General features: G+C 52.9%; 4 protein-coding genes across 4 annotated transcripts; 3 read left to right on the top strand and 1 right to left on the bottom strand.

Annotated features, from left to right (window-relative positions):
* Positions 1 to 249: 249 nt before the first annotated feature.
* On the top strand, positions 250 to 447 carry PV07_08739 (uncharacterized protein; the record flags this gene model as incomplete). The annotated part of the gene is made up of 1 exon (XM_016395933.1): positions 250 to 447. The coding sequence occupies one exon, from the start codon at positions 250 to 252 to the stop codon at positions 445 to 447; it is 198 nt and encodes a 65-aa protein (XP_016245789.1).
* Positions 448 to 1,427: 980 nt separating this feature from the next.
* On the top strand, positions 1,428 to 2,022 carry PV07_08738 (uncharacterized protein; the record flags this gene model as incomplete). The annotated part of the gene is made up of 2 exons (XM_016395932.1): positions 1,428 to 1,884; positions 1,946 to 2,022. 2 exons carry the CDS (start codon positions 1,428 to 1,430, stop codon positions 2,020 to 2,022), a joined length of 534 nt encoding a protein of 177 aa, XP_016245788.1.
* Positions 2,023 to 6,878: 4,856 nt separating this feature from the next.
* PV07_08737 (uncharacterized protein) lies at positions 6,879 to 7,506 on the bottom strand (the record flags this gene model as incomplete). The annotated part of the gene is made up of 3 exons (XM_016395931.1): positions 6,879 to 7,118; positions 7,216 to 7,315; positions 7,412 to 7,506. 3 exons carry the CDS (start codon positions 7,504 to 7,506, stop codon positions 6,879 to 6,881), a joined length of 435 nt encoding a protein of 144 aa, XP_016245787.1.
* Positions 7,507 to 11,764: 4,258 nt separating this feature from the next.
* On the top strand, positions 11,765 to 13,531 carry PV07_08736 (uncharacterized protein). The gene is made up of 3 exons (XM_016395930.1): positions 11,765 to 12,128; positions 12,182 to 12,462; positions 12,515 to 13,531. Exons 1-3 carry the CDS (start codon positions 11,906 to 11,908, stop codon positions 13,217 to 13,219), a joined length of 1,209 nt encoding a protein of 402 aa, XP_016245786.1. The 5' UTR covers positions 11,765 to 11,905; the 3' UTR covers positions 13,220 to 13,531.
* Positions 13,532 to 15,168: the final 1,637 nt, after the last annotated feature.

Raw genomic sequence — 15,168 nt, 5'->3', positions numbered from 1 at the left:
ATTGGGTGGATGAATCATGTAACCCCTTGAGCAGATATCATATGTTCTGCAAAGGTTGCCATCGCTGATTGAATACAAACCAGAAAAACTCCCGCTAAAGCTGAATACTATACAAAATGAACAGAATATTAGCTGAACCCCAGAAACCCCTTCCCTCGATCTTTGATCTCACGGTACTACAAGGAGACGCACAAGCGGCTCCGGAAGGCGTGCCGCGCGCTCCTGGAGGAGCACCTGCTACCGTACGCCATGGAGTGGGAGCGCGAGGAGATGGTGCCGGACCACCTGTTCCAGACCTTCCACAAGCACAACATGCTGACCCCCAACCTGCCCGCGCCGCTGCCAGTCGAGTGGTTGCGGAGGGTTGGCGTCTATGACATCCTGGGCACCCCAGAGGAGAAAATACTGGAAGCCCAAGGCAATCAGCAGACATTGTTTAAAGTGTAGACATACATAATGCCGCAGCTGTGCACAACTCGTCTTTACATACAGAGCCTTGTCTTAACGTCCCTCTCTCGGCCTTGCGGGAATTGGGTTTACCACCAGGTTGTTCTGTAAATTATCCAGGCTGGACGGAATGACCCACACGAGAATGACGTAAAAATGGCATTGTTCCTCCTACAAGCCTTAAGCCCTTCAGCGACATCTTCTTCAGCTGAACATATTCTTAACCTCTGAGCCCCACCGGTTCGCCCCCAAGATGGCAGTTGGTCGAATTTGAGTCATCTGGCTTCCGAGTTGCATAGCTGCCCTTTGTATATCGCGGCTGCCAGCAGGCTCTGGCAGAGTGCAGGTGCACACGAACCACCGATCGCGGCTGTCTACACGAGGAGTACGGTCCTGTAGCATAAGTTAGGCCGCGAACCCTATTTTGAAAGCTGCTTATTCCAGAGGTTACAGGAGTATTTCCAGTGTTGCTGACAGTCAACTCCACAAAGTGTCCTTGAAACCCCAAGGGCGTCTGTAAGAGAATACCTTGTAGCTCTCTTAAGAACTTGGGGCCAATAGCATCGATGTGGCTCATACAGGGTATCTGTGTGGAGAACGGCGGGCATACAGCAGTTACCAGTAGCGTCGACCTGGGATCAGGCTGAGGTGCTTTTGTATGAGAAGCATTCGGTACACATTGGTGTACCTTGTGGAGTGCCGTTGGAGTGAGGAGCTCACATCGAGGGCTGAGGGTGGAAGACCCGTACGCTACCAAAGTAACTAGTGAGTAGCCGGCTGGCTGGCGGGAAGGCAAAGGAGACGGTCTCGAGAGGCTCAACAGAAGAGATGCTAGATTGCTGGCTACCAGTGGTTTGAAGTGGAAAAGGAATGCCGCGCTCAAGTACCGCCGCACACATTGACATCATATCTCAAGAGTCAGCTCGGTGTCGGGTCGGGAGATATCTTTACATTTCACGTCCAAATTCTTCGGCAAGACGATGGCTCCGGTCATGATCAACTTCCAGATCAAGTGTGCCATGGCTGATATGTGGCGTGAGTTGCACAAGGACGTTCTTGAAGAATTGTCCAGCATGTATTCGAGCGTGTACAGTGGAGACAAGCTCAAGAACTGGCCCACTATCTTCATCCTGGCATTGGTCCTCTTGGCTATCTGGGAGTGCATGCAATTTGACTGCCACCTCCGAGGGGTGTCTACCTCGACCCACCTTTTGTTTCGTTTGATTGCCTGCACCTTGCCACTCTGTTATTATATCCTCTTTCGCTTCTGTGTTTGTCGCGCCGCTCAGAATATCGCCATGTTTGTGATCGCGAGAATCATCATGGGCTTCGGCACCGGCGCCTCGTCCATCGCCGCACCCGTGTACTTGTCGGAGACAGTGCTTGCGAAGCTCCGTGCTGTTTCGCTGGCCCTTCTGTATGTCTTTTGGTATGTCGGTAAGTCATTGCTCGTCTTCTCCTCTAGCAGATTCTGGAGTGATGGAAAATTGACAATTAGGCTTCATCTTTTCTTGGCACCAGCGAGAAGATGGAGATGAGCAGGGTGGGCGACGCCCAGGCAGAGATAACGCATAATTGATCGAGCCATCCTGCCGCAATGCCTCCCCCGCAATGAGCTTCCTAGTCTGCATCGTTCGCGTCAATTCGTGAAACATGGCCATTTCCAGGTATCCAAACCCCTTTGATTATTCAAAAGCTTCCCAGTAGCGACGATGCATGTTGTGCGCATGATCTTCGGTGGAGAGTAAGCAGAAGGCACTATCCTCGCCCTCCACCCTGTCCTCCGTAAACTCAAGGTCTGGCGCGCCAGAGGCCTTAGACCGGGTGAGTGGCAACGAGTCTGCTTGCCAATAATAAGATGCCAGAAGTCATTCAAAATATCACCAAACAGGATATCTCCCTGGCGCACGGTCAGATACCCAGCACCTGCTGCATTGGGCAGGCCCCTCCAAGGGCCAGAACATGTTCCCTTGCTCGTGATCGACGAAGCATAAGAAGTATCTGTTCTCGAATGCTCCTTAAAAGCCATGGCACGGCGAAAACACATCGGTCGCATCGGCCAGGTCTGGGCGTATCGATGCGGTGAAAGCACTGAGAATATAGTTGACTGTCAGCCCCAGGCCCGAAAGGAGCTTAACTCGGCCGACAATGCGCGGTCGTGGAACGCGGGCGCCACCCAGGTGGGAGCCATGGCAGTGGATTCAGAGGAAGTGCTTTGGTCAACCGAGAGCAGTGCCTCCTCACGGTGGAGCCAACTGTTCCGACGGCCCAGCTCCAGCTGAAAAGAGACATCACGGCAAGAAACAGTCTCTTGTGGTAAGCAAAAAACATTCCTTGTTTTCTACAGCTCTCTGTCCGAAGCGGCGATCCGAAGACTTCACAAGAACTACGTGGACTTGCTGTTCGCACACAACAGGAGCTTCCTGATGCGAGTCTTCCCGTCCGGGCGGAAGCCTGTCCTTGTGCGCGAATCTTTCACTGTTGCACAATCTCTCTTCAGCGTGACCAGCACCGCAAAGAAAGCCAGCTTCGATTGGCCAAACCAGCCCTCGATGTGCAAGGCCACCCATTCTTTGTGGACTAACTCCCATTAGAAAGGCAAGGCGCCCTCTCATTCGCGCTTTCAGCTTGGGAGTGGCTTTGATACTCTCATGTGGACACTGATTTGCTTACGGCGGTCAACCGACGCCAGGTGGTGAGGCTGAAATGTACCCCTGAGAAACTCGTATCCCTTTTGGACCGCCTTCCCTTCCTGGTACAAATTTATAACCTGCAAAGGAGATATTGAGCATCGCGGCCTGCGCCGTTAGCTTCAGCGTGCACAAGGGGCATACAAGGACAACATGGCTGCCAAGAAGCTTTCCCTCACTGGGTTTGGCGGAATTAGTACAGCCATCCAAGCTGGAAATACCACAGGTAACATAGGCAGAGGAAGCTGGGCCCGCCGAAGACGAAGACGACCTTGCCGCCGAGGTTGCCTTTGTCCGGGTTGAACATGTAGGGCAGGACGAATTGCCACATGACCTTGACCGAGTTCTGCAGCGTGAGGCCGATCGCGATGGCCTTGACGCGGAGACGAGCCGTGGCAGTTAGTAAATACCTCCTTCGAGATATAGAGTACGATATCGTGTAGAGGAAGTTAAAGACAATAAACGCTAATAGGACTCTAAAGAAGAAGAAAAAGGTACTTATATCCCTCAACCGAAATATGGTCCCATGCTGGAGAATCCAGAAGCGTGCCTTTATCTGGACTGTCGCGGAGAGCACCTGTTGCAGCCTGGCTGGTTGAAAATCTACCCAGCTGAGAACAGATTCAACTCCACAATTTCTACCCTCTTTCGTTCTCGAGTAATAGAGGTACCTATGTAGACTCACAGAGTGAGACGAGGCTGATGCTGCCCTGTGCTCATGAGCGGTTTAACCGCTCTTGTCTCCTTGTTTGGCAGGCACATGCCTGCTGGGAAACCTATTTTACTGCAGCGTCTCGGTGACGATCTCTTTCGCGGTCAGAGTCGTAGCGCCTGCGATCTCGGTCTCTGTCTCGATTCTTCCTGTTGTTCCACGGCAGGTCGATCGTGAAAAATATTTTGTCCTTTGCATTTCTCCTGTGCCCGCCATACTCAGGGGCATCTACGAGACTCGAGCTGTGCTAGAATGCGTCTTGGAACTCTACTCAGGGTCATGTACTCCGTACGAGGTAAATGCACACAGTTGCACCGATATATCCGCCGCCCAGCATGAACAGGCCGAATGCGGTGCTGGCCAATTTGTCTTTGCCGCCCTGATTCGGGTTCCAGCCATGGATCACTAAAGAGAGTTGCAGCCACGAGCGACCGCAAGCCGGTTGGTGTGTCAAGGTCTGCCGCTTCAGGGAGTCTGAGCCGACGACTAGCCATCTCCAGTGTTAATAGTGGCGGCCTGAGTGAGGACGCCACTTCGAACCGTCCTACGGCAAGTGGTCAGGCCTTCAATCATGGTGCGGAATCTGTCGATGGAGTTTTCGAAATCGTCGTCCAGGTTCGAGTGGGAAGAAGGACGAGTCTTGAGTGGTTGTGAGACGTTGCGATAACATGTTCACTAGCGCGCAACCTTCACATCCTTCAAGGATTTCTCAGAAGTGAACACCGGTGCGTTCTCCTTGAATGTTTGTTCCTTACATGCCGAGATCGTTCAGGTCGGCCATTGGTACTGCGGCCGGAACGGCCATTGAACAACTTGGGGCCCCACTGCGCCTTTGCAATGGAGCTTTTCTTTTCTACGCAAGCCCCCACGGGAAGAGTGCTCTATACTCCTTTCTCTTCTTGCGGACGCCAGTCAGCATGTTAACTCTGGCTGATGGCACGATATCCGGCGATGTGGACGGAGCCAAGACCCGGGCGGCACGGCCATGTATAGAATGCCCAAATGAGGCCACCATTGACAGCTCCCGAGCTTTGTCGACCCAGCTTTTTGTGGCGTCTGCAGCGAGGCCTTCGCTGGCAAGGGGCTGGAAAGATGAGGAGGCATGAATGAGAGACGAGTTATGCAGCAAGAGCAATTGCTTGTGTCTTCTTTCCAAGAATCCATTTCGCCTTGGTCTTACTGCACCTCCTTGGGAGTAACTGCAGCACAAAACAATTGCATGCCTTCAAGGGCGAGTGCAAACGTGGGGATTGAGAAACGCTCCGAACAACTCGAGTGCCCAGATCCGTACATACCAAATTCATGTTCCAGGAATGCGTCTTCCAACTTTCGATGGAACTCGAACTGATGATCGAGCCGTTAGTCTGAAAATCCTCCTCCTTCACTCGCGACTTGGGCTTCCTGCGTCGGGTGCTCCCACTGCATCAGATTGGTAGGCGGAGCGGGCAGGAGAAACACAGAGGCTGAGAAGAGTGTCGAAGAGATCCTTTTCAAGCTGACGCGCAAGACCCGGAATCATGGGAGAGACCTATTCTGTACGAATATCACCACAGCCTTCTAAGTGGCACCGACTAGTCCACCCTCCTCCTCCCCCTCCCCCCCCTCCAATCGACCTCGAGGCTATTTGCGGGTGGTTGCAGATGTTCTTGCAGGTATTGCGCTGCTTTAGCAAAAGGTCCGGCTTCCATAAATGATCACCAACGAATGCTATCTTCGAGAATGTCAGCTGTGCCATTTTCTCTCCCTCATCGACACCGACGCAGGTCAAATTGGTTTTTAGGTTTAGGTGCAGCTCGTTGATGGAATAGAACTCTGAATAGAGAGAAATGGGTGGGAAGTCTGGCCACAGGCCTGAAAAATTTGTGAAGCGGAGTGCGAGTGGAGTTGCTGAGCATTCCCTGCAGGGCAAAGGTTTTAATTATTGATTTGTTTGTAGGTATGCCACTCGGGCGACGACGGAGCTGGTGAGGCCTGTTTGGGCGAGTCGCGGCAAGGACGTCACTGGGCCGCGACCTTCTCAGTTAACTCTGAGATTCTTGGACCTATGTAGCTCAATTGCTGGCGCAGAGTGCGAGTCGCTTCCCAGCGGAACTGGCGCATCCGCAGACGAGCTACTGTCAACTCTTCCTCGCTCTCTTTACAGCGCTGCAGCTGTTCGAGGTATGCACACAGCCGAAAAATCACCTCAGCGGCCTGCTTCTCCCATGATGGATGTAAATTCGCTAACAAGGCCAGTACGTGAATGACATGGGAGAAACTCGATCAGGCTTCCTGACGCACCACGAGGGAATGCTCAAACTCTTCCAAATTTCCGGGCCTGAATCCAAAGATTAATCGTATCCGTCCATGGCTCCTCAAGAATGGCATCGCGGATTCCGATGCCATATTCAGTGGGGGTCGAAGATCAAATTTGCGCTGCGCAATAGTGCACCTGACGCGGTATACCGGGCCCGACATTGTCCAGAGGCAATACGTTGAAGGCAAAGGCGTTCACTGCTGGAAGCTCACCCAAAATCCGATCCAATTGACATTGGTGTAGTTTCCGTCCCGAAACAGAATTCTTCCACAGAGAAAACTTGTCGAGGAATTCCTCCAATCCTTTGGGGTCTTTGAAGAGATCACCGTGTCTTCAGTTCGGAAAGAGAGGTGGAAGTCACGCAAGAAGCAACGGGGGAAGCATTCGCGGCATTCACCTGATTCCCATGGTTCGCAAAAGGTGCAACTGGCAAGATAGTCAGTCTTAAGTGAGTGGCGAAACATCATCTCGCAAGTTACGGGGTCCACCGGGTCAAGTTCTCAAATAAGTTTGGTCCGCAGCTGGCTCTGTCACGTTGGAAGATTGTCAATTACACCAGTGTGTGCAACTCGGCAAGTTTGAGACAGACCGGACCAGATCCTTTGTCCCGCCCGACGAAGAGTTCGAGCTGATGCTACTTTAACTGGAGCTTTAACCAAGATGTTGGCGGTCATGGACATCCTCCGCGACATCCAAGTTGAGATTAATGTGTGGTACAACGATTGGAGGAAGATTATGCTGCGACTGATGTCTTTCGTCGATCTGGTCGGCTTCCAGGTATCGTTTCGGCGCTGCGCTTGGTCGAAGGAACTAACGGAAAATGCTTGTTCAAGGGCAGATAAGTGAAGGTAGCATTGAAATGATACAAGTATTCCATTTCCCCTCCGAGTGCTAGAACGTTTTGAATCCAAACAATATAATCTTGGTCCGTGTTTAGAAATGTCGTCCCGTAGCCCGCTTGGGCCAGAAACTCCTGGGGCATCCGAGACATGTCCGAGTCCTGCACACGATGGTGCTCGCCGTGGCCGCCGCGGATGCCGCTCGTTTTCAGATTCATTTCAAGAACGCACAAGCTCGTCCCAAGGCGTGTTGCTCCCGGAGGCGTCTACGTCGCCTACGACGTGGAAGGCGACATCCTTGCCCAAGCCCGCGCCCATGATGGCCGTCGGCCTTGGGCGTCGAGTTAGGCTTGGGTTTTTCCATGTCAAGATACAGCTGCCGCGCTTGTCGGTTATGTCTGCCCTTCGAACGGCAGGCAACACATACCGCTCCCGCTGGCGGTTTGAGATCTGGCCTCGGGTCAAAATCATCGCTCTTTTCAATTGTTTGGCGTGTCTCGGCTGGTCTTCTGTCAACGTCATCGTGGGCGCTCAATTCCTCCGCGCAGTTAACGACAACGTACCGCCGGCGGCTGCCATTATCTCGCCATGGTAATATGGCGTAAACAGACCGTCCAGTATGCTGCTGCTCTCGCTTTTGAAAGCGATGGCTGGATTGGCTTCGACCCGTGAATGCTGGGCCACCAAGGCATTCTCGATAGGCGCGGCGTGGCGGACAAGCCAGTCCTCGTTTTCACTCGGGCCAAAAGGAAGCCCGATAGCGGCTTGAATGCTTCAGCTAATCTAACGCTCGTTGTTGAAAAATTCAGATTGGAACTCAACATTTCATCTCCTCATCATCGTCTTCGGCTCTTCGAAGTCGTCGTCGTCGTCCCTGCTATTCGGTACAATCCCACGGCCGCAGTTGAGCTTCGAAGCATCGCGCGAAAAATCCGAACCATTGCTGCCCACCGCCAAAACCCGCACACACCCAACCCATTTATACCTGGTTCTTCCTCCCCCTCAAGAGCTCTGAGCCTTTCATTCTTTCAAGTTGCAAGACTGAAGATTCAGTCTGCCTGTTATTGGTAATCCTATCTGCTTTTCCTCCCGTACCTCTCCCATGACCCCCGGATTCTTGTCTCATGACCTCAAGACTGTTACTGCTCTGGCTCAGGAGTGGAAGAAAATCGGTGGCATTGATGAAAGCCATTCAGAGGCGAACGCTGTAAGTCGAAAGGCCCGTCCTATGCTATGGGAGATCCGAGGATACATCGAGATTTGTAGCTTTAACATAAAGGGGATGGGGAATGTGTGAGAGAGACTTGGGTTGTTGCAACTAGCAGCTTCATCGTTGGGCTCGATGCTCCTCGAAGTACCCTGGGGGAAGGGTCCTAGAAAATCCTCTAGGTGCACTGGTATATGCTCGAAGCCATCGCCGGAATCCTCGTACTGGAGCGTTTCTAGGTCACCGTGTTCCCGTCAAAAGTGCTGCTCAAACGTGAACTGGGTAAAAAGCTCTTTGAATATATTTTCCCTGGCGAGCTGGTGCTCAAGGTGGCTGAATTCAATGGCTACGTTTGGAAAGACGGTGCTTTCTGACTGCACTACTCGCTACCTTTGCGAATTCTTTTGGTCTGACACGTAGTCCAATTGGGCAATCATCCACATCAAGTTGGCGTCGGCGTTGGTCTCTCTTCGATTTGGAGAGCGACACAGGCTAGAGCTACGAGAGTGGACGGAGGTATACTTGTGCTGGTAGCCGGTCTGGAGTTGGATGTCACGGCGTATGAAGAGATTAAGGGAGCCAGAAACCCCGATTATGTAGAACTCGGCATGTTGTACCCGTGGATAGGGATTCCCAGCCATATGGGCGGCCTGAATGTAATGGTCCTGACGCATCCCATCCCATCCCATCCGGTTCTGAATGATGACTTTCCATTTTCCGCTCTCCCCTTGCCACACAGCCTCGATAACTCTGTGTTTGAACTTGATATCACGATTCAAGTTCCACTTTTTCGTTGTTGCTTGCATACTCGTGAATCTGTATGTTTGGCCTATGTTTGGCCTGGTGGCCCCAACCCTTACTTAAGGCCGCGACAGCCCGGGAGCCTCACTTCCGGGCCACCCAGCTGATTGCCGTTGCCAATCAATCGATATGGCCATCCGAGAGGGGCCGCCAACCTCAGTCAATGCGAGCTGACTTTGCTTACTGTGCTCTATCATAGCCCGTGATGCCCCGGAAGGTCCAATTCAGGGAAATGCGCTTCTCGGTCTGAGGACTAATCCATCAGTGGCATGCCTTTCGCTTCATGGCATACCCGCAGAACACGTCGTCAGTAAAATGCAGATCTACCTGTCGATGGTGCACATTTACTTAGTGAGGTTGTCTGGTTGTTAATCCCTTCTGCTACTGCCGGATCGGCCATTTTGAGCAAGCAGGGTCGTCCGAGATTGACATGCGGACAATTATATCTCCGACCCCTGAATGCCCAGACCAGGCAGTTGTGGCGTCTATCTACGCCACGACAGCGCCACGTTCAATCACACGACATCTGCACCTCCCGCAGGCATCTCCTTTCTTTGAGTGAAAGTGCACCATTATGGCCGAACGGCGAATGCAGAAGGAGACGAGGCAGAGACCGAGAAGTCCTTGGGCACGCAAAACACCAGTCGAACGCAAAAGTAAGAGATCAGACGCTGCGCTCGAAAAACCAGAACGACATATGAGATCCATTTCTCGAGCAGACCGAAACAGTCCTTCACCATGCCGTCCTCGTCAGGGCCAAGTCAAGCTCTTTGCCATACGAAGAGCGTCCAACGACGGACGGGACTTTGGTTGGAATCATCCTGTCTAACATGTCAGATCTCATGATTCGGGATATCAGGTCGACTTTGGGTGGGACAAAGTATTTTCGGCCCTCAAATAGAAAATGCCCGACGCCGCTCTCCATTTCTTGCCCACAGTCCCTTGGGACAGCATGAGAAGCGGCAATGGATACTGGAGCTCCGAGGAAGACAGCTCCATTTCCCAATCCATTTATCTCAAATAGCAGGCTCTGATCTCTTGCTGAGGACAAAGTGACGATAGATCATCTCTACCAGCTTGTAGGCGGCGAGGCCTTCGGAGAGGTTTGAAGGGAGTGCGGCTTGCCCGCCGGATTCCCGCAGGCTCCATTGCTATCCTGCTGGGCAAGTTCATCGATGGTCATCATCGAGTTGTGTCGTGGTCTGGAGGGCTGAGCGACGAGATGTGTGGACCTGGTGGGGGCGCTAGGTAACTGCAATCTACACCTAGCAAGGTAGAGGTAGGTAGGCGAGTTTTTGGTAGATAGGTAGGTAGGCAGGTGCCCGTGTGGAAGAGCACTGTAGAACAGAGCAGACCTCCGGCCTATATATATATACGGATTTGGACTCAAGAAGTGAGTTCCACAGAGCCTTATGCACAGTCCCGTCGTCTGTACCCAACATTGGGACGGGTCTGCTCTTGCTTTTGCCCGTTTTATGTCTCCGGCGAGGCCGATCAATGCGGCCGTCTCCATGCGCCAACACGATGGCCAGCTCCTCAATGAATCATCGGAGTCACAAAATAGCCGGGAATGCGAACATGTCGCTGGCCCTGCACCATCTCCTGTTCATCCTCCAAGGGGCCTTCCATCTTCCGGTGTCCAGCCGTAGCACAACGTGTGACAAAGGCCAGTACGGCTTGCGACAAAGGCCCGAGCGGGTAGTGATCCCACGGCCCAAAGCGGCTCACGGTGATGATGCGTAGCTATTCTTGGTAGTAGCCGTAAGGATTCGCGAGTACAATGTTGAGGCAGATGCATCTGAATGGCGGCAATGGACAAGGTAACGTCCAAGCGCGAGAACGCCAATCGCCGTAGCCAGGCCATGGGCGTCTAAGGTGGCGGAGCATGGCCGCTTATGGCTTGCGGCAAGAGGCACCGACCATTAATTCGTCCTCCCAGCACGTATCGAGGCCGCTTGCATGTGACAGGCTTGCAGATGGCAGGATGGCGGCAGACGAGGCCACGGCGTCACAGTCAACCGACACTCTCACACGCCGCATGGCGTCACGCTTTGCACTTGGCGGTCGAGTTGCAGGCTGTCGTGCGGCAACTTTGACCAAAAGCTAGAGACATGGTCGATCATCGGGCAACGGACTCGCAAGGCGAAAGGACAAGTATCTAAGCGTCTGCCCGCCAGTCATCAGGGTCGTCCGTCGATGCATCCCAGCAGCCCGGTGACGGCGTCGATCGGGTGCCGAAGCATCTGGGTCATAGTATGCGTTCCAATGGCATCGCCCCTGGTGGTTTTGGCCGGAGCGAGTTCCTTGATGGTGTCGACAAGGCCCTTGTATCTTCGTTGAGTGCATCTCCGCGACTGTGTACGTCTTGAAAAACCTGCTGTGCTCGTCCAGGGTACGGGCGGATATCGTCGACAGCCTTGTTCGCCTTTCCCTGGACCAAAGGTCCTTCGGATGCCACAACACTGCTGTGAAGTTGTGCTTGCTGAGCAGCTTCGTGTGGCACTCGGTCGCCGTGTTGGCCTCGATCGCGTTGTTATCGCGATTTGCTTCTCCGATTTCTTAACGGAGCTCGGGCAACCTTTCAGTAGGTTTGGGCCAATCTTGAAGCCTTTGGTCAAGACGGCTCTTGGCAGCCCCTGCGTTCTTGGGAGCAGCCCCTGCACCTCATGACGTCCTCACTCTTCAAACTCTATTCTGCCAAGCCCGCACCTGCTAAAGGCCCAACTTTTCTCTTCTTCTCTTCTTCTCCTCTTCTTCTCTCTCTCTCGCGAAATCTGGTTTGTCTTGGTCCCTCGACCTGAACACCGCGTTTCGGCCCTCACCTCGATCCCACCACCTTCCCTCGTTCGTCCCTTGCACCCTTTTGTTGCATCTTTTCCTGTCTCATTTCGTCCGAGTCCCCCAACTACCACCATGGCTTCTACCAATGGTCCTGAAGCAGAATTTTCTGATCCAGAACGCATTCGCCTGATCCAAACTCTGAAGGACAAAATGGGCGAAATACAACCGACGGCCTGGGCTTGTCTCTGGCTTTCTGATATCGAGAAGCTACGGGGAGCTGCAGGAGGCTGGCCGACGGCGCTAATGGCAATGGCATTCCATAATATGGAATGCGACACAAAGCTTGCTCAAGCATGTACGGTGACAAGACCAAATCGAGCACTGTAAATTACTAACAATACTGTTTAGGGGCTCAACGAAAGCGAGCACCAGTCTCTACCGCTTCTACCCCACAACGCGTCCCCACGCCGCAGGCATCTGCTACTCCCATACGGCCTCCTCAAGCACAGCCATCTTCAGCACAGTCATCTCCCGCATTATCACCTCTGGCAGATGGAAGACGTGGACAAAAGCGAACCGTTAGTGGACGACCGATTTCGACCCCGTTGCAACCAATTGCTCTAGGGTCGCCATCAGCAAATCAGCAGTTTTCGCCATCTGGTGGTCGTTCCAAGAGCCAGCGAGAGCGAGTAGGTCTATTCTGTTAGTTTCCAAAGTTTGATTTATGCTAATAATGCCCAGTGCTATCAGAGAGACCAGATGAAATGTGTTCTGACAAAGGCTGGCGACCCAATTGAGGTTGCCCATATTTACCCATTCTCTCTGCAAATCGAACTCCGCCCTGCCTCGCAACAGAGTGGAACGTCCTTCTGGACCATGCTCCGAATGTTCTGGTCCGACGAGCGTGTGGATGCTTGGTTCAACGCACTCTTTCCTCACGGTACTGAAACCTGTCAAAATCTAATCGGTCTTTGCCCAAACGCGCATGCATACTGGGGAAAGGCGTATTTCGCCCTGAAGCCGATCCAAATGTCAGATGACAAGAAACGGCTGGATATTGAGTTTCATTGGCTGTCCTCAAACCCATACGCTGAACGCGTTGACCTCGCTCAAGTCCCTTCTTTAGCGATCACAGATCACGGTCCAAACGAAACGAGGCTATTTGACGTTCAGACTTTGGAAGTCATCAGTTCCGGACAACAAATCTGTCTCACAACCGATGACCCAGAATTGCGACCGCTACCTAATATGAAGCTACTGGAGATGCAGTGGTATCTACACCGCGTGACGGCAATGAGCGGAGCAGGGGACCTCCCAGACGATTTTTTTCACCAAAGTGACGACGAGGACGATGTTGGGGTCGATTTCGAAGACGACCAGGGAAGGGGTGATACTGAGAGCGACTATGAATGGGATACGGACAGAGAGACTTGGGCACGTTCTTAGGAGCAGCGTTTCCCTTTTCGACTACGAGAAACCCCAGTGCTCCAAGGAATGATTGGGCTCCGTGGTGGGGGTGGTGATAGAGGCCCCGATCCAGATTACAGCAGCGAAGACGATGAAGAAATTGATGAGAATGACGGGTTGTCAGGTTAGCTGAGCTCCACGAATTCCTCGAGGATAACAGTCATACCTATGTATTTGTGCATACGGACTAGATATGGGTAGCGAAGTAGAAGAAGGTAGTTACAAACATGACACCTGCAAGATGACGGCATGGTGCCTGGGGTTGGCGACGAGGACTTCACAAAATTGTGCCGAATTCCCCATCGAGCTGACTCGCGATTCAAAAACCCAAAGCCCGGATCGGCGCAATGATAAGCAGAGTCTAACGCCTCCAAATCCTCCAATAAATCGAGATCAGTCAGATGACGACTGCTCAGGTGGTGAATGATGATGAAGCCAAAAGGATGTGGACACATGGATGGTAAGAGGGTGATCGCGCGGGAGGAAGCTATGGCTAGAATACGCGCTGCGGTGGAGGAGCGTAACACCGGTATGTCCTCATGTCACCTACCACAGCACTTTCACCTAGCGTGGCTTCACGGGACATATTCATTGAAGCTCGTACGGACGCGCGCTGCGTGTCATTTGATTCGGTTACGTTTCCTGAGGCCCAGGATGATTTAAAGCAGCGCCGAAGGTCTTCTGCTGAACATGCCAACTCAATCAAACCGCTTTCTCATGGTCCTGAACACCAGTTGGGCTCGCCGCTGCAAAGAAAGAAGCCGAAACTCGTAGAGAAAAAGACTCCAGTTTTTGCCATCGGCTTGCTATTCTACTTGCCCCGCCCTCGCGACGTGCGTCCAAACACTTCATCAGCCCGCCCATCATCACGAGCCTCGTTTACGCCGTCGCCACCCTTAGAGATCTCATAACAGGCGGACAGTGATTATTCAAGACACCTACAAGTGCCGTGCCCAATATGGAAGATAAAGGCCCCGACAAATTTGACGATGCAGCGGAGACCAAGCTTGTGTAAGGCTATCCCGAGCAGTGGACGACCGTATTCTTCGTAACAGAGCGAAGGACGGATCTTGACTTGACTGGACAGCGAGCGCCGGGCCTGCCCTTGCGCCTGACGGTTGGGAGCCCGTGGCGGACGGATTTGAGTCTGCGGTGGATGGTTGCGAGCCTTTGCCTATTGTAATGCCCGTTGCTGGTGCATTTGTTGCATTTGCTGTTCCGAATTCTGCTGGGGCAGGACACCGTTGAAGAGGTTCGCGAGGGGGTAGTTTTGGACCATGTGGGCTGCATGCCACTGCGCCATCGCCGCCTTCGGCTTCCTGAGTGCTTTTCTCAGCCCCTGGATAATGCCTCCGCCTCCGCCTACGCCGCCCATGTTGTGCTGCTATGGAGCTAACACGGGAGGGGGTTTTGCAATGGCCGGTCGTGGGGCGGGCGGTGCCACGGGTTGCGGACGGAAGCCTCCTTATTGTTCCCAGGGAAAAGGTAGATCCTTTTCGGTTATTCTCATCAGCTTCTGCCATTTATCGGCCTCCTTTTATATCAATCCTTGCACAATCTCGCGAAGTTCATCTTTGTGGAGGTTAGCGTTGGCATAATGCCCAAAGATCTTGGTGTTCGTGTTCATGACGGCGTGGGCTCGGTTCTTGCAGTGAAGTTGTCTAACGTCGGAATATAAAGGGCATTTCCTTCCAACTCTCAGGACTCCCATCTGACTGCGATCATAGTGTTCATGGGTAAGTCTGTTGGCCTGCCACTTCCAGGCGTCGAAGTTGGACCGCTGTAGGTCTACATTATAATTGAGCGGGAGGAGGGATACTTTACAAAGTAGCGAGCCGTCCAATGCGTCAGCTCACACGATCCAGCAGCAGCCCAGACAGAGTAGATGCCCAGACAGAGTAGATGAGACCAAGCGGGGGAGGGATTCC

The sequence above is a fragment of the Cladophialophora immunda genome (genome assembly GCF_000835495.1).
Source record: "Cladophialophora immunda strain CBS 83496 unplaced genomic scaffold supercont1.5, whole genome shotgun sequence".
In the NCBI taxonomy this organism is placed as follows: Eukaryota; Fungi; Ascomycota; class Eurotiomycetes; order Chaetothyriales; family Herpotrichiellaceae; genus Cladophialophora; species Cladophialophora immunda.
The sequence above is the reverse complement of the archived record's forward strand: the minus strand, read 5'-3'. Positions and strand labels throughout refer to the sequence as shown.